Here is an 18,419-nt window from a genome sequence, read left to right on the forward strand (position 1 = left end):
TTTCTTTTCTTAATATAGCAACTTGTGAGACTTCCTGTATGCGTATAACTATTTATGGAACGCAACAGTACGTCATCATGGAAATATATTATAATTTTAGGTCCTAGAAGTTTTCAAAGGACGTCATTTTCCATTATAGGAAGTATACTACCAGGTAGTAGTTTTATTCAATGAATTTGATTAGTCAACCTCACGTATTGACTGTTATACTACGTATATATATATATACAGTACAGATGATTCTTCCAAGATTCCGGTTTACATGCTAACGAGAAATACATACATATGTTAAAACTATGCCCTCGTTTACCTTTCACTGTACTCTACGTAAAATGGATATGTTTAATCGAACTAGAACGTATTCCGTTTAAAGAATAAAAATATATTATGGTTACACTTTGATAAGAGACATTCGCTTTTATATCTTAAAGATTATAAATTCAATATCTAATAAAGAGGATAAAGAATTCGAATAAATTCCATTGGTAAGAGTAAACAAATATTGTCGACGATAATATCCGATATTAGAATCCTTGATATCAATGTTGTATTACGTTTTTTAAATTGAATACACGTGATGATACAGATATATATATATATATATATATATTATATAAATTGCGTAGTAATAATAGTTTGACCCTGCTACAAATAAAATCCTGTTAAGCGTGAAACCCCTCAAAGTACTTAGGAAGGTAATTTGATATACATATGTGCAAGGAGAAGTGAATGGGAACCGAGACGTAGGTTTTATTGCTTTGTATTTAACTAAGAAAGTAGATATTATCCGGGAACAGAATGGGACCAGCATTCTCACGAAATGCATGATGAATAATAATAGTCTGGTCCTTTTTACGTGATCCTTCTTTTTTTTTTTCTTTACTTATGATTAGAAACAGAAAGAAAAAGAAAAACAAACAAAAAAAACAATTCTTTTTCCTAATGTTTATTACATTCTCGATTAACTCGATCGATGGATTATTCTTCTTTTATAATTATTCTAATAATGATTTATAACTATATGTATATATATATAATTAATAATTATATAAATATGTTTATATATTAAGTTTATTGGTTTACAGAGTCGCATTTATCATAAGGCGTATTACACACTAACTGGAACTGTGTTTTTCTAATTTTATCCATCACAAACAATAAAATAAAAATCAACAAATAAATAAAAAAACAAAAAGTTAATTAACTAAAATGTTGTTCCTTTGAGATCTCATAATTAACGTTTCGTTTGAGACTTCATTAGTAATAAATGCGGCCCTGATTGTTTATAATGTAATTGATAATACATTGAATCATGATTTTATAGAACACTTTCGATTGTAGCGTTAATAACTTTAGTCTTGGGCTCTAAGACATTGTATTAAACTTTTTTTCATTTTCTTAATTATAAATAAATAAATAAATAATGTATAGATTTTTAAATATATTATTCAGATATATTATAAATTTATATTATACAGTCAACCCAGCCAAGATATTTAAACTTTTTAAAGAAGAAGTTTGCTTCTTCTTATTATTGCTCGTTACAATTTGTATTAAACGACGATTAAGTTTAGATACCTCCGAGCTAAAGCGTAAGATATTTTATAGCATTCTTTAAAGTACACTTCTATGATAATGCTATTTTTACGACAAAACAAAAATGTAGAAGTGAAAAAGCGTGAATACACTTTTAATTATTATTTTTATCATACGTGATATTGCATATTTTTTTTCAATTAATTGTTTAGTTTAAATCATGATTAATATAAATGAATTCACTAAGATGTACAGGGTGTCATGTAATTGATCGTATAAGCGAGCAAGGAGTGATTCTTTTTATTCCAAAACAAAGTCTTTTATGAACGAATCGTATTCAACATTTTTGAATTAGTTTGTCATGTAGAATCATCCCTTATTCATTCCTACCACCAATTACAGGACATCTTGTATATATATATATATATATATATATATATAGTGAATGTTTTTTAATGACGTAGTTTAGAAAAATAATTTTTGATAATAATTATAAATAAGACGTCTGATTTTTTATAATATTATAATTAATATAAAGCGCTATGAACACCATTAATTTTTGTCTTTTTTTTTTTTCTTTCCCAAAGGCACAGTAAACTTATGTTTATATATAGACAAAGCCTTATATGGAGAGAATAATGTTCATATAAAAATTTAAATTCATTTTTCACTACGGCAAAGTTATTTAAAGATTACACACTTAATTTGGAAATAATTGTTGACGCTCTATACGTAAATGCACTTTTTGGACTGGTTTCAGAAATTTGATGATATTCGTATATTATATTTCGTAGTGAAAAATATCTAGTAATTTTGTGTGTTTTTTTTTTTATTTGAATGCTCAAAAGCAGAGCAACAATAACGCTTCAGAGTTAGTTAAGAAGAAATCAATGTTCGATACTTCTTCACATTTAAAGCTGTCTGTATATTAATCACCTAGATACACCTTTAACAATAGAAATGCACATCAATCGATGAAACTTAAATGATATCAAACAAAAAAAGAAAATACCTACATGATTTTTATGATGCTGTGATTTGTAATCTTGCAATGAATTAAAGAAAACATATTTGTTTATGTTTAATTTGATTCTAAGCGAATTAAAGATGTCATTTTCTTCTTAAATCTACCACTTCCACGGGTGCAGTTGGATCTAACTTACAATGTTTCGCTTTCTAAAAATGAAACGAAAAATATATTCATTATTATGATATACAAAAGTAACAGTACGCTGTGTAATTATGTACCGTATAAAGCGAAGGTTCTGTTGGATGAGGATGAAAACCAGTCTGTCTGCAATTAGCTATATAATCTAGACCATATTCTGGAGTTAGAATAAAGAAAGCTGTCCTACATAAACAAATTAAAAATATATACATATATATATTAATTCGTTAACCAGGAAGAATCAGAAAATATAAAAGATTATTTAGTTTACTTACTCGTCATATTTAGGTGCACAAACAATAGCAATTGCTTCAGCCATCATAAGTTGATAGGAACAATGAGTGTGAAGGTCCACGCTAGATAAAAATGCTGTTTGCGTTGGATGCGTCTATAAATGATCAAACAATTACGATTTTCATTTAAATATTGTTAATAACTGTTAATACTATATTTTATATTTGTATATGTACATACATGTATCCATCCGAGAGTAATTAAATTATGATTATCTTGAAAGTCAAAAATATCCTCTTCGTTGAGCGTTAAACAAGAATCAGGGGAGCCCGTTTGTTGTGGAATTAATAAATGAGTGATCAGTAATTTATTACGTTCCAATTTTCCTGTTAGTATGCCGCACGTTTCTTTGTTATTTGTTGTATTATTAAATGCTAACGAAAGGAAATTTTGTATCAGTTTGTTGGGCAAAATAATATCACGTAATTGGCTGCTGTCATTCGAAAGTATAGTAGGCTTTGTTGAACGATCCACTCTAGGTATATTGCTAAAAAATATATTTGTTTTTGTATGATAAAATTATTTCAAATGTTACAAATGTCAGATTTATATACGCTGAAGTGAAACTTACTTGTCTTTTAAAGACTGAGGCTTATTATCTATGGATAAACTTTTTGGTGGTTTAGGAGTCGGAGTGAATCGCTTTACAGGTAATTTTATATCATCTTTTGTCTCCAAGAAATCAGTCTCAGCAAATTTGGCAGCTCTCGCAGCTTCTATCGCTGCCAATTTATTTTTTCTGTCCTCTTCTTCTTTTAATCTACACAAATAATGAAATATATCATTTTATAACGAATCAATCATATATCATTTTTATAACGAAAAAATAAAATGTAATCTATACATGAAGATCGAATAGTGTATAAAAATGGGAAAAAAGTATGATGATAATAAAAATAATACAAATTAGTTTTATATTTATTAATGAAACAATTAATACTAGAATTGATACCTCTGCTCTTCTTCTCGCCTTGATCTCTCTTCCTCCTGATACTGTTTCAATAACTGTTTCTTAAGTTCTTCCGCTTTGGGAATAACTTCTCGCAAGATTTTCTTATTCAATGCTTTGTCTTCTGCTGTTACCTTATGATAAAGCTGATGTTCGCTCATTTTTTCTACGAAAAGCCTAAAAAAAAAAAATCCTTTAAACCATTGAAATTTTATTTCCAAAAATAGTACTCGATTAATATACGCAAAAGCCTTACGTTATAAATCTGACAAATAATTGATATGCTTCTTCGTAGTTGCCTTCCTCTGTATATACATTGGCTTGTCTGATTATTTGCATTCCAGAACGATAATATCTAAAAATCATACAACGTAAATATATAAAAACAGTCAAATTCTGGACATAGAAGAAATTGATTATTGAAAGTACCTTTTAGGTGGAATGTTATGTTTTATCTCCACTTTTGAAGCTTTCTCAGAGAGCATTTTTAAACGCGTTTCTGGATCTGATATTCCTGTCATTTTGGTGATAGACAATTCTCCGCTTTTACTTTCTGATTTATTCCTCTCCATTTTATAAATGTTAGGTTATCTTGAATGAGTTAATTTGTCAAAGAAGTACAAAGATCAATTATATTATACACAAATAATATTTATAATGACATAATGATTATATACGAAATAACACTGTTATAGAATATGTGCGTTTGATAGACTAAAATGACAATAAATAGAAGGGATGACGTTCCTTGTTATATCGATGAAGAAAAATTAACAAAAAATTAGATAAATAAACGTTAGAAACGATTAAATAAATATCTGATAAATTCAGATAAATTGAATGATATTGCACAGTATCTGTTATTATCATAAAGCATAACGAAAATATAATATAGATTTGACAAGCATGTAACAAATTAACTTTATAATCTTTTTTCTTTTTTATTCTTTTAATTTCTTTTCTTTTCTTTTCTTCTTTATCATTCGCGTATCATGCACGACCTTACCGGCAATAGAAATAGATAGAAATAGAAAACAATGCTGCTGATAACAGGATTATAAATGATAAAATAATATCGATAATATTATTTCGATTAAATAATCGTTTATTTATTCGATAAATGAAAAATATTTGAAAGAAGTTAATTAGATCGACGATATTTATTTGCATTATTTACAATATATATAAAACACAAATAATATCGATATATATATATATATATAATATCGATATATATATTTTTATCTAACCAGATTCATCTTAGTTACTACCGAGACCACCAGTGGGCGATAGTAGGTACTTGACGTGTTATTTCTTCCGAACGTGTTTTTGTTTTATTTCGAATGCAAAGTAGTTATTATTCGGAGATATTTGTTATGCGTTTTATTATGATTTATATAAAAATAATTGTAAATATATTTTCATTGGATTGGTTGCATTTTATCTTTTGATAATTTCTAACCAATCAGTTTTCGTTATTGTAAATTAATTGACCAATGAAATGCTTTCTCTGAATAATATACATGTATTATTTAGATTTATTCAAAATTCAAATGATATTATACGTATCTAAGTATGCATTGATTATTCTTATCAATATGATAACTGTATCAATATTTTATTCTTTTTTTTATAGATAATTTAAATCTCGGAAAGACTTTTAATAAGATACTCGTATTAACTGCGATAAAACAGCTGATCGTTATGGCTCAATTAATAGTTTCCTTTGTATGTGTGTTTTCGGATAGTGTAAATAAACAAAGATAATCACATACGATTGTAGAAATATAATCTCATTTATTTAATTAACTGTACATGAAAGAATTGATAACAATATAACTTTTAATACTTTACAATTTTTATCATAGTACAACATTTAAATAAACATATTATTTCATATTATTATTTCTATACAACAACAGTAAAAATTTATTTTATTTTAAATTATTACAAATAAATTGTTTTGATAAATCATAGATAATATATTTTAAAAATAAGTATATTGACTTTTTTACTTGAACTGGCATAAAGTATTTTCCTGAATGACTGTGTGTAATATCCAAAAATGAAAGTTTAAAGTTATCATTGTTTGAAATATTTCAGATGGTAAAACATATTTGTTTTTATATTTCATTATGACGTTACAATCGAAGCTTTTTTTTAATGCAAGACGAAGGTATTTACTCTTAAATTCTTTTCGTTGTCGCATATTTAAATTTTATTTCTATGTTCATTATATGGTAAAATTGTTCATTTATATTTTAGGTCCAAAGTAATATTATCTAGATTATTTTTAGCCGATTATGTAAATGCTCGCAATCATACTTCACAACAAAAAGAAAAAACTTATACGAATGAAGAAGATGTCAAAAATTATTTTAACATTAAATATGTTGCCGGTTTTGCAATCACCGCTTCACTTTTGGGTATATATTTTTATAATACATCGCAAAAAAATGAAGCACAGTCGTCCGAAGAAACAAAAAATATTGAATGCGGAAAATTAAAGAAAGATCTACAAACTTATACACTGGAAGAAGTAGGAAAACATTATAATAAAGAAAATCGCATTTGGGTAACTTATAAGGAAGGAGTATATGATATTACGGATTTCATTGAACGACATCCTGGTGGTTCTTCTAAAATCATGATGGCAGCTGGAAGTTCAATAGAACCATTTTGGTCAATCTTTGCTAATCATAACACACCTGAGATATACGCTCTCTTAGAATCAATGAGAATTGGTAATATATCTAAAATAGATGCCAAATCAAATATTAGCGATTTAAGTGATCCTTATGCGAATGAGCCTACTCGTCATAAAGCTTTAAAGATCAATGGACATAAGCCCTTTTGTGCAGAAACACCGTCTTCTTTATTAATCGAAAGCTTTCAAACACCAGCGTAAGTGCAATAATATGATAATCATTTATATCTCCTATTAAATCTTCTACAGGTAGCTGGATAATTGATTAAATTTATTATTTTGTATAAGATTTAAAGTAATTTCTATTTTTAGAGATCTTTTTTATGTTAGAAATCATCTTCCCGTTCCTGAGATAGATTTAAAGACTTATACAGTAGAGATAGCTGTAGAAAATGATACTAAAAAAATATTAGATTTCGATGCGATTAAAAATTATCCCAAATATACGATAACCAGTGCTATAATGTGTGGTGGAAATAGGCGATCAGAAATGGCAGAGGTATCTTTTTATTAGATCTCATTTAATTTTAAGTTAATTAAAAATTATATTAATGTATCTTTGAATAGGTAAAACCGTTGAAAGGTCTAAGTTGGGGTGTAGGTGCAGTCGGTAATTCCACTTGGTCAGGAGCACGTTTATGTGACGTGCTGAAAGATTTAGGAATAAATGAAGAAGATTATGATCACGTGCAGGTACTTTAACTTTCTAGAAACATACATTTTTTTCTATAGCTTTTTATTTTTTATCTTTTTCGATGTGTTAGTTTGAAGCTCACGATGTAGATCCTAGTGGTACACCATATGGTGCAAGTATTCCTATTAGTAAAGCCATGGATCCTAGAGCTGATGTACTATTAGCATATGAAATGAATGGAGAACCCATACCGAGAGATCATGGTTTTCCAATTAGAGTTATTGTTCCCGGAGTTGTAGGTGCAAGAAATGTTAAATGGCTTGGTACGTAGATCAATGTTCAAATCTAAATTTTATAGAATAATTTTATTCTATCCAACGTAATTATAATTTTTTTCTTCGTGTTTCGCAGAAAGAATAATTATTTCTAAAATAGAAAGTCAATCGCAGTGGCAGCAAGGCGATTATAAAGCTTTTTCTCCTAGCACGGATTGGGATAATGTTGATTTTTCAAAAGCACCAGCTATACAAGAGATGCCTGTCATTTCTGCCATTTGTAAGCCAGAACAATCAGAAAAAGTCACAATAAAAGATGGCAAAATAGATGTTAAAGGTACATCATTTTATAAAAGTAAAAATCTAAAGAAGTATCTTATTACCTAAATCATATTCTAGGATATGCGTGGTCAGGTGGAGGTAAAAAGATAATCAGAGTCGATGTAACATGTGACCAGGGAAATACTTGGCACACTGCTGATCTTGTAGGGCAGGATCTTAATGCTAAACCAGGTCGACATTGGAGTTGGACTTTATGGAGTATTAGTCTTCCTGTTGATGTAAAATTAAAAGAAGTTGAGATTTGGGCTAAGGCTGTTGATGCGTCTTATAACGTTCAACCGGAAACTGTAAAAAATATTTGGAATTTACGGGGTTTTTTGTGCAATGCATACCACAGAGTAAAAGTTCAATTGAACTAATGTGCAACATTAGTATATTTATGAGATAAGTTTTAAAATTTTTTAAATTAATCGAGATATTTGTTTTATATTATACATGTATTATTTTATATGTACAAAAGAAAACAACATTTTTATCAAGATACTACAGGCTACTTTCTTGTAATAAAATATTTTCGGATTCTTTAACATCGTTTTTCATAAAATAATCAGTCATACTCTCTAAAGTAACTTCATGATATTTATCGTTATAAACGTCATATAGTTCAAACACTGATTTTGATATTACAGTTTTACCAAGGATTATAGCATAAGGATATCCAGTGGTTCGTATATATAATAAACGTTTACCTATCGTTAAATTTGTTCTGTCATCGAGAATTGCGTCTATACCTAATTTACATAAAATATCATATATGGGTTCAATATAAGACACTGCAATTTCCTCTTCTTTGCTTCCTTGCTGTAAGATACATATATTATAATTTTATACATCAATATATAAAATGTACTATTTTTTGTTTTGTTTTTTTTTTTTAATTAATTACCTTCGGTGGAATAATACAAACTGTGAAAGGTGCAATACACTTAGGCCATTTGATCTCATCCTTAGTTGAACAAATTTCAGCTACTGCAGCCATAATACGACTTAAACCAATTCCAAAACATCCCATTACAAGAGGTTTTTCTAGATTCTGATCTTTATATACTGCATTCAATGGTTTTGTATACTTTGTATCTAAGAGGAAAGTATGTCCGACCTGAATATTTAAGGTATGCAGTAAGAATGCGATAAATAATTATATCTCAATAAGAAATTAAATTATTTTTTATATGTTTTTACTTTAAGTGAATACCTCAATTGCATCATGTGCTTGTAATTTTGCGTTGCAGTGTGAACACTCTGATTGCGTAGATATATTTTTATTCACATGATAATTACAAGATTGACACGATAGAATAATATCTTCCCCAACGTTAGACAAATAATGATATTCGTGGGATAAACAACCACCAATAGATCCTGTATCACCTTCCGCTGTAGAAAATAAAATATCATTGAGGTACGTACAATGAAATTTTTTATGAAATTTATATAAAAAGAAAAACAAATTAATTATATTAAAACGCATTAAATTACCTTTAATATATTCTATTCCAATTTGATTAAAAATATTATTATAAGCCTCGCATACAATATTATAAGTATCTTTGGCATCATCCAAATTGAGATTGAACGTATACAAATCTTTCATAATGAATTCTCTACTTCGTAACAAACCTAAACGTGGTTTCATCTCATCTCTCCATTTGCTAGAAATTTGATATAATTTGAGAGGTAATATTTTGGGAGTCATGGGTCCCAAATTCTTGATCAGACTGCATATAGCTTCTTCGAAAGTCTGCAATGTAGTTTATACCTGCTTGAAATGTTAAACTTAACATAATATCCTGTTATAAAATAATTATTAAACATAATTGTTTCCGAATACTTACTGGACCAAGAACATATTCTTTATCGTATCTGTCCTTAAGAGTAAACAATTCATTTTTATCTGAATCATATCTATTAGTCTTTTTAAATAATTTAGTTGAAGTTAAAGCAGGCAACAATATTCTTTGTGAGCCAATCTTCGTCATTTCTTTTTCTATAATAGTTGAAAGTTTATTCAATATTCGAAATCCTAATGGTAATAATACATGCATCCCTTTATTAACTGGTTTGATTATACCATTATTGATCATATTCTATAAAAATAAAAAATAAAAAAATACAAATTTGGTAATTAATAAATTAGTATAAATAAAACATATATTATCTTTTGATACTTGATGCATATTATATCAAAAATATCTACCACATAACCCTTTGAAACTGCTTCAGTCTTTTCAAATGTATCTGGTAATGTAGTAAGCGGTGAACGAAATAATTGGGATACTTTACTTATTTTGTTGAATTTTGTACTCGCCATTGTGTTACTCTTTTGTTATTTTAATTTTTATAAACAATAGGTTTAATTGAGTATATCGTAGAAATGATGAAAACACCGCAGAACGACAGCGTAGATGTCGCTAATGTTTCGTGATACTAAAATACGAAATTCTACGATGTTTTTTAATATTTATCTATGCAGAAGTTCGTCAATGAAATATTTAAAATATATACATTTTCCCGCCATAAGTTTACGTAATAATTGATGTGAATAATCGATATGAATAATCGATTGAATAATGGCGCGTTCTTTTTCGAGTATATATATATGAATAAAAAGAAAAATATAATTAGAAAATCTAAAAATAATAAAACATTCGCGTGTGTGTAATATAATTTCAATATAATATTTAAAATGTATAGATTTTACCGCCATAAGTTTACGTAATAATCGATGTGAATAATCGATATGAATAATCGATTGAATAATGGCGCGTTCTTTTTCGAGTATATATATGAATAAAAAGAAAAATATAATTAGAAAATATAAAAATAATAACATTCACGTGTGTAATATAAAAATTAATAAATTATATTACTTAAAAAGAATTTCTTTACAAAATATATTAATTAAATTAAATAATTATTAATAAAAATATTATGTTCTCTTATATTTAAATAGAGAGAAATAGAAAAAATAAAAAAAAAAGAAGAAAATGGCGTATTAATATAGGAATAAAATGAACGAGAGGACCATTTCTAGAATATATTGCTATATACACACTTTAATAACCAAAAACAAACATTACAGTAATAATATTGTTGTTATTAATATAATATTATGTAATAATAGAATCGTTTATCAATCGGTAGTGTAAACACTAAAAATGTTGCTTCCTCATTTATTTTGTTATTTGGAAAGAACGATGCGTTAATCTCGCTTAGCTCTCCATTCTCATCTCATTTAATAATGTTAATTTAATAATCGTCGCGAAATAATCCGCCGTAATTCGTCGTAAGGCCCGCGTGATTTCTATTCGATCGAGATTGATCTTCTCTCCTCGTTCTTTTTTTTCTTTTTTTCTTTTTTTCTTCTTTTTTCTTTTGCGAAAGAACACAATAAATGAATTTGTTGTTTCGCGCAAATTGAAAAGAAGAAAAAAATCAGAAGAAGAAGAAGAAGAAGAAGAAGAAGAAGAAAAAAGATTTATCGATCGTTCGATACGATCGTCTCATCCTTTATTTCATTTCATTTCATTTATATATTTCTGCTCTTTTTTTTTTTTTTTTTTTTAATTATTTCTCGATCAATTCACGAAATCACACCGAACCGAACGAGATTGCGTGGCCGAATCGTGGCACCGTAGACGTTTAACCTTAGAGTAATAAATATTATAGTGCAATATCTAAAAAATCTGTCTTTTTTATGCAACTTACACATTCAAATACAGTGTACTCGAAAAATTTACAATATTATTGCCCTTACAAACATTAAATCTCTATTCGAGCGGTGGTTAATCCGCGATACCTTTCTATCTCTTTTTCTCCCTCTCTCTCATTCTCACTTTGACGCACACAAACATACACACATACACACACACACATGCATACATACACTCTCTCATTTTCTCTCTCTCTTTCATACGACTTTTTCGCTCTCTTTCTATCTCTCTCTCTCTGACCGCTAAAAAAGAATGTATATTTTTTTTTGTTTATTTTTTATATATATATATATATTTATTTATATATATATATATATTTATTTTATTTTTTAATTTTTTTTTTATTCAAGATCGTGAGTGCGTGTGAGAATATTCAAAGTGTACAGCTGATAGAATCGATTCCTAGTCCGTTTAATTAATCGTATAGCTTCTTCTTTTTTGTATGGTCTTTTTACTATCTTCTCTCTCTCTCTCTCTCTCTTTGAACGCAACTTGTTTCCTTGTTTTTTTTTTATTTTTTAAACATTATGTCATACATACACACGATAGAGTGCGCACGCGTAGTATCTTTTCATTTTTTTCCCCTCTCCCGCGTAATTTTAAAACACACGTTATCGGTGCGGTCATGGAAATTTTATCCTTTTTTTTTCTATTCTCGTTTCTCGGCATGTTCTTTTTTTTTTATGCTAAGAGCACACGTGTATAAATGCATAATACATGAGTCATTGCATTTTGATCGGTCACTAACTTTAAATTCTCTTGTCGGCCTTTACCTATCTCTTCTTTTTTATTCTCTTTTTATTTATTTATTATTTTTTTCTTTTTCTCCTTTCATAATCCGAGCATAATCATATCTACCTTCTTAACGATGAAAGTGAAGAAAGTTGAAAATATTCGCTTATGTAGAAGACGATTTGAAAGATATTTTGTTATTTCTTCAATTGGCGATACGTTGAGACGTTTAACGAGCACAGTACGAATGATATTTATTTATTTATTTATTATTTTGGTTTTTTTTTTTTTTACTTTTTCTTCCTCTTCTTCCTTTCTCTTTTTGCATTGTCACGAGAAGAAGATTCACTTTTTCTTTTGTTTCACATTGTATTTTATTTTATTTTTTTTTTGGGTTTCTTTTGGTTCTTTCTTTTCTGAAGCGAATCAAGCGAATAACAGCACGAGAATAAAGAAAATGAAAATTCGCTTATGCGTTTTTTTGTCACTTGAGATAATAATAACAATGAATATATTAAACACCTGTTTAATCGATTAGCCGGAATTAACAACACATCGTAGTTCTTTTTTTTTTTTTTTAATTTTTATCTTCGTTTCCGGTAATGCTTGCCCCATTGATCGTTCTTTCGTGATTGTTATTGTTATTGTTGTTTGTTATATTATTAATATTATTTTATTATAATTATTATTAATATTATTTTTATTATTATTATTATTATTATTTTTTTTTTTTTAAATCTTTGACAACGTTGAGATAATATTATCAGTAGCACTTTATTTATCGTAATTACGTTCATGTGATTAATGATAAAACACGGCATAAAAATTATTCATTCGCTTTTATACGAAAGTCCACCGCCATAATTACTCGTCGCTCGGTATATCCTTATTTTTCTTTTCTTTTTAACTTTCGTGTGTATGTGTGTGTACTTTTTTTGGTCGTGTACATGTGTGGTGGTTAAAACACAATCTCTGATATCTTTCATTTTCTCTCTCTCTCTCTCTCTTTTTCTTTACTAATATCAAACGATATTAACGTACAATGCATACATATGTAATTCTTAACAATTTTCTTCAAACTTTATCGCACAGCTTTAAGTGATAAAAAAAGAAAAAAAAAGCCTTTCGCCTTTATATCGCATACCGAAGCGTGTCCGCCATTTTGATTCCGACGAAGAGAAAAGACGTAAGAAAATGGCGGTTCGATTTGAAATTAATACTTCGCGGACTTCAGCTGCGTGTAAATATCTGATGTGTTTAATAGTGTCGTATCGGTGAGGAACAGGGATTGATGATAATGGTTTTATGTTGTTGTTGTTGGTTGTTTTTTATGATGACGATGGTAATGGTGATAGAGGTTAGGGGTAAATACGGTCAAGTATCGCAATAATTAAACGGTATTATTAATTATACAGATTAATAGTTTGGTAGCGCGGTAAATAGTTAAGAGTTAGTGATAATAGCAATTAGTAATAGTAATAGTAGCTCTGACAATTTAAATATTCGAACTAGTACATATTAGGATGTTATTATATCGAGGAGACGTTGTGGAATTCTGATTGGTGGATTGGGGACCAATAGAATTGAGTTTGAGACAAGATTTATGAAGGGTGGTGTGGAGTAAGAGAATACAAAAATAAAATATTAAAAAAGAAAAAGAAAAAAAAAAGACATATACAAGCACGGATGATCTTGGATTTATAAGGAAGACACGTAATAATGGATATTATTTTACTTGGAAGTAAATCGTTCCTTCTTCTTCTTCTTATTCTTATTCTTAATCTTCCCTCAAAATGACTTTTTTTCTCTCGGAATTCGTAATAGATCGATATTCCTAATTAATTATAATATAATAATTTATAATTATGATATATCATAATTACAATATATATCTAGGAAGGCATAGAGGAAGTGGGAAAAGGCGGGGGGGGGAGGAGTTGTAGGTCGGTGGGGGAGGGAGAGGGGGATTTGACGCTAACTAAGAGTCTGATATGTAGACTGACTTTGGGCGAGGGTAACCTATGTGTTAATTTTTTGTCGGATTTATACACACACACATTGGCTCCTACTTCAAAGATCGGCACGTTTCGTTCGATCGACAAACATTCGATCATTTGAATAATTCTTACGGATGATTTTATTACCGAGAGAGAAGAAGAAGGGGATAAAGAAAGAAAGGAAGAAAGATAGATAAATAAAAAAAGAAAAAGAATAAACAAATTAATTTGATTAAACTCGAAGCGTTATCGATCGAACGTTTTGGTGCCTTCAAATGAACGAGTTTAAAGATATGTTAATGTCGATTATAAGGTAAATTCGCATTTTCTCTCTCTCCATCTTTTTCTTTCTCTTTTTCAATATCTCTTTCTTTCTCTTTCTTTCTTTCTTTCTTTCTTCCTCTTTTTCTTTCTTCGTTTTTTCTTTTTTATCTTCACACTCTCACGCGCTCGCTAATTATTATAATTATAATTATTATTACTATAATTATTATTTTATTATTAATGTTTTTTTTTTTTATTCTCCTTTCCCTCTTGTTTCTTCTTTTAATCAAAAAGAAAAAGTTCTCGTGATCTTCTTCCACGCCAGCCGAAGGAGACGAAATCGCTCGCGTCTTGTGAACACTCGAAAAGTTTCTTCTCTACAAATAGATTTTGTTGTTGTTGTTGTTGTTGTTGTTGTTGTTGAGATGATGGCGTAGAATACAACTATATAAACGTATAATGTATATACACATATTTTTTGTCTCTCTCTCTCTCTATATATATATATATATACGCACGTGTGTGTATGTATCATTATTAAAACGCAGCAAATGTGTAAGTATTCGAAATACTTACTACACTATGCATAATACATGCATACATACACGCGTACATATATATATACACACACACACCATACATACATACATACATACATACATACATATAATATACACACTTTCACAATTTGTATAACACGATTTTTGTTTCTTTTTTTTTACTTCTAATTTATTATTGGTATATTTTTACGTATTTTTCGTATGCATATGTGTGCGTGCGTGTGGTTAGTGTACGCATGTATGAATGTATGCATGCATGCATGAATTTTTTACGTACGCGTGTATCCATGGTTTCCCATTTATTTTCTTGTTTCTTTTTAAATACGTAAATTGTCTGTCGTGTATACGTGTCCTTTTTTATTAATTTTTTTTTTTTTTTCTAGTTTTTCTTTTTTTTCTTTACGATTTTACAAAACGTTTACCCTGGAATAATGTACTTTTTGCCATGCGAGGTGATCTTAACGCATTTTTCTTTTTTTTTTTTCTTTTAGAGATTATTAATATTAATCTTTTTCCCTCTATACACGTTTGTTGTTACATCTTCTATCTCTCTTTCTCTCTCCATTATCTTTTTATATTTATCATAAACGTTAGCACACACAATAGAGAGAGCCCGCGTACGAAATCAATTTTATATTCGGAATCTAAACACGACACGATATTTTATTTTCTTTTCACCATTCTTAATTTTTATTTCTCTCTCTCTCTCTCTTTCCATGCACACCTTTCTCAAATATCGCTTGTATATATGTATATTATATTATTTATCGCAATATTTATATACACATATACCGTTCACAGTGAATACGTGTTTTTTAATCCAGCAACGCGTTTTTATTAACAGCTAATACGATTTTTCGAAAGCCTCATTTTCTTTCCTTCATCTTGCATTTTTAATTCTTCACGTATTTTTTTTGCTTTTTTGTTCACCATTTCCTTTTCTCTTGCTGTATAAAAATGTTTTTATTCAATCCTTTCTCTCTCTCTCTCTCTCTCTCTATCTTTCTTTCTTTCTTTCTTCAATTATTTATTTCTTTTCATATTGCACATGCTATCTTTCTTTCTCTCGTTGTCTTTCATACTCTTTCTCTCTCTCTCTCTCTCTCGCTCGTTCGCTCGCTCGCTCGCTTTAAATATTCGCGTTTTAAAAATTTAAAATACACGTATTATACGTAAGTATTTATGACCCTGTTTTCGTGAAGGCTTTTTAAAAAAACGTAAGTCGATTACGGCCGAGGATGGAAAAGACGAAATTAAAAAGAAAAAGAAAGGAAAAAGAAAAAGAGAAAAAGAAAAAACAAATACGAGAACCGTGAAGCTGATATTTTCAAGGGGGGCTTCGAAAATCGGTAAGGGGTGGGTGGAAATTTCGGATTTTTTCAGAAATATTATGAGGGAGTAGATGTGAGGGTATTTTTCTTTTTTTTTATGCAATATATTTTTCCTATATCTTTTATCTCTCTCTCTCTCTCTCTCTCTTTCTCTCTCTTTTTCTGCATCGAAGCGATTCTCCAACGACGAATTGTCAGATTTGAAAAAATCGAACATAACTTTTTCTCTCGTCTCGTAGCGTAGAAACAAAAGAAAAACCCCAAACGTTAAAAAAATAAAAATAAAAAGAAAAAAAGAACACATAATTAAAAAAGAAAAAGAAAGGAGGAGGGAGGATGCAAGTAAAATTTTCGTCCGATTTGTTAGACAATAATTCTTATCGGATAAAAATTTCTATCATAATATTTTCTTCGTTTCTTTTTTAATATTCATTTCCTAATATATATGGCCCTTTGATTGCCCCCCCTCCCCTAACTTTTATTTTTTTCTTTTGTTCCCCAATTCGCTCGTTCACAATCTACGTTTTTATTTTAATTTCTGTTTCATTTTCTTTTTCTTTCTTAAGCCAATTTTTCGGGAATAAAAAAATGATATGAGAGACGCGACCTTGAAAACTCGTATAAAAAAGATGTCGCGCGACACACACCTAACTACATAGGTATATATATATATAGGTATATTTATACAGCACTAGCTATATATTACTACACAACAGATAATTTTCGTTTTTTACGGATATTCAGACTTTATCCTCGAATATATAAGATAATCTATTATCTATTCCCGATTTTCTTTTTTTTTCTAGATTTTATTTTAATCCGACACTATAGACGAGTTTCGAAGCATTGGTTGGTTTAAAATGGGAAAGGGTGGAGGAGGGGGAGGAGGAGGAGGAGATTTGTTGGAGATTTCGAGGAGAGAGAAAGAAAACAAAATTCAGAATACTGAGATAATGGATCCCCGGGAATTTGAAAATGATTTTTGATCGTAAATCGAACAAACTCGATAAGTATACCCCTTCTTCAACGAAGAATAGTAATAAGAGGTATAGGTGTGTAGGAAGGGTATATAACGGTAGTAATAAATAAATAAATAAATAAATAAATAAATATATAAATAAATAAATAAGTAAATAAATATATAAATAAATAAAATAGTAGAAAAAAAGATAGAAATGTCCGTAAAAAGCTAAAAGGTCATAAAAGTGATATTTGTATTAATCCCTGTGTCTCACGTTGCCCCCTTTTTTTTTTTAAATATATAATTTTGTTTTGTAGTCCCGACATTCTTCTTCCCTTTACTTTTTCTTCTTTTTAACTTATTATTATCGTTATTATTTCTTGCTTCCTTTCTCGCTTAACGACGTTTCTTTGCATCGGGGAGTTGGAACTTTCCATATAACGTTTTATTATTCCTTCTTTTTTCGTTTATCATACATACAAGCACGTTCTCGACGACTCTTTGGCACGCTCATTTTTCTACAAGCTTTTGTTTTCTTTAATTTTCTTTCCCTTTTTTTTTGTTCAAGCATTGGCACACATTTTTTTTCTTTCAGTCTTTCGCGTTCGACGGGAACGCGATATATTATGTCGATTTTGGCACAAACAATTCGTCCGATTAGATCCGATATTATTTGTCTCTTTATCTTTTATCTTTATCCCCGTCTTTTTTTTACGCACACATTTTCTCTCTCTCTCTCGCAGGATTATTTTTACAAAAAAATATGCGGCGACAACGAATTCTCGCACGCGCGGCGGCCTCCGCCATTTTTTTACGGCCGCCATCTTTACAGTCGCCATCATTACGGCCGTCGATATCCTCTCATTTTTTAGTGGTTAATTTCTTTTCATTTTTTTCTTTTTCTTCAATTTTATTTCGCCTAATTATTATATGCGAGGAAAAGAAAGGCCTTGCTG

General features: G+C 29.0%; 3 protein-coding genes across 3 annotated transcripts; 1 reads left to right on the forward strand and 2 right to left on the reverse strand.

The window, feature by feature from the left end:
• Window positions 1-2,440: 2,440 nt before the first annotated feature.
• On the reverse strand, window positions 2,441-5,097 carry LOC122516449 (STAM-binding protein-like A). Its single transcript, XM_043634253.1, has 9 exons — window positions 4,377-5,097; window positions 4,204-4,302; window positions 3,951-4,124; window positions 3,570-3,758; window positions 3,179-3,485; window positions 2,980-3,092; window positions 2,785-2,887; window positions 2,553-2,712; window positions 2,441-2,482 (listed from the first exon to the last, which is right to left on the reverse strand). Exons 1-8 carry the CDS (start codon window positions 4,517-4,519, stop codon window positions 2,647-2,649), a joined length of 1,194 nt encoding a protein of 397 aa, XP_043490188.1. The 5' UTR covers window positions 4,520-5,097; the 3' UTR covers window positions 2,441-2,482; window positions 2,553-2,646.
• Window positions 5,098-5,902: 805 nt separating this feature from the next.
• LOC122516447 (sulfite oxidase) lies at window positions 5,903-8,432 on the forward strand. Its single transcript, XM_043634251.1, has 7 exons — window positions 5,903-6,123; window positions 6,213-6,851; window positions 6,967-7,153; window positions 7,222-7,347; window positions 7,419-7,611; window positions 7,700-7,900; window positions 7,963-8,432. Exons 1-7 carry the CDS (start codon window positions 6,083-6,085, stop codon window positions 8,262-8,264), a joined length of 1,689 nt encoding a protein of 562 aa, XP_043490186.1. The 5' UTR covers window positions 5,903-6,082; the 3' UTR covers window positions 8,265-8,432.
• On the reverse strand, window positions 8,324-10,495 carry LOC122516448 (probable proline--tRNA ligase, mitochondrial). Its single transcript, XM_043634252.1, has 6 exons — window positions 10,103-10,495; window positions 9,741-9,992; window positions 9,385-9,646; window positions 9,101-9,282; window positions 8,792-9,004; window positions 8,324-8,706 (listed from the first exon to the last, which is right to left on the reverse strand). The coding sequence occupies exons 1-6, from the start codon at window positions 10,214-10,216 to the stop codon at window positions 8,389-8,391; spliced, it is 1,341 nt and encodes a 446-aa protein (XP_043490187.1). The 5' UTR covers window positions 10,217-10,495; the 3' UTR covers window positions 8,324-8,388.
• Between the last annotated feature and the right edge of the window lie 7,924 nt (window positions 10,496-18,419).

The sequence above is a fragment of the Polistes fuscatus genome, unplaced genomic scaffold (assembly GCF_010416935.1).
Source record: "Polistes fuscatus isolate 324 unplaced genomic scaffold, CU_Pfus_HIC Scaffold2, whole genome shotgun sequence".
Classification (NCBI taxonomy): domain Eukaryota; kingdom Metazoa; phylum Arthropoda; class Insecta; order Hymenoptera; family Vespidae; genus Polistes; species Polistes fuscatus.

Bases quoted from the DNA above. Each gene is read 5' to 3' on its own strand.
- LOC122516449 (XM_043634253.1), bottom strand. From the start codon at position 4,519: ATGGAGAGGAATAAATCAGAAAGTAAAAGCGGAGAATTGTCTATCACC. The intron at 3,759-3,950 runs GTATCAATTCTA...TTATTTGTGTAG, and splicing joins AGGCGAGAAGAAGAGCAGAG to ATTAAAAGAAGAAGAGGACA. The intron at 3,093-3,178 runs GTATGTACATAT...GATCATTTATAG, and splicing joins TTACTCTCGGATGGATACAT to ACGCATCCAACGCAAACAGC.
- LOC122516447 (XM_043634251.1), top strand. From the start codon at position 6,083: ATGACGTTACAATCGAAGCTTTTTTTTAATGCAAGACGAAG. The intron at 7,612-7,699 runs GTACGTAGATCA...CGTGTTTCGCAG, and splicing joins AAGAAATGTTAAATGGCTTG to AAAGAATAATTATTTCTAAA. The intron at 7,901-7,962 runs GTACATCATTTT...ATCATATTCTAG, and splicing joins TGGCAAAATAGATGTTAAAG to GATATGCGTGGTCAGGTGGA.
- LOC122516448 (XM_043634252.1), bottom strand. From the start codon at position 10,216: ATGGCGAGTACAAAATTCAACAAAATAAGTAAAGTATCCCAATTATTT. The intron at 9,993-10,102 runs GTAGATATTTTT...TTATTTTTATAG, and splicing joins CAGTTTCAAAGGGTTATGTG to AATATGATCAATAATGGTAT. The intron at 9,005-9,100 runs GTATTCACTTAA...TTAAATATTCAG, and splicing joins AAGCACATGATGCAATTGAG to GTCGGACATACTTTCCTCTT.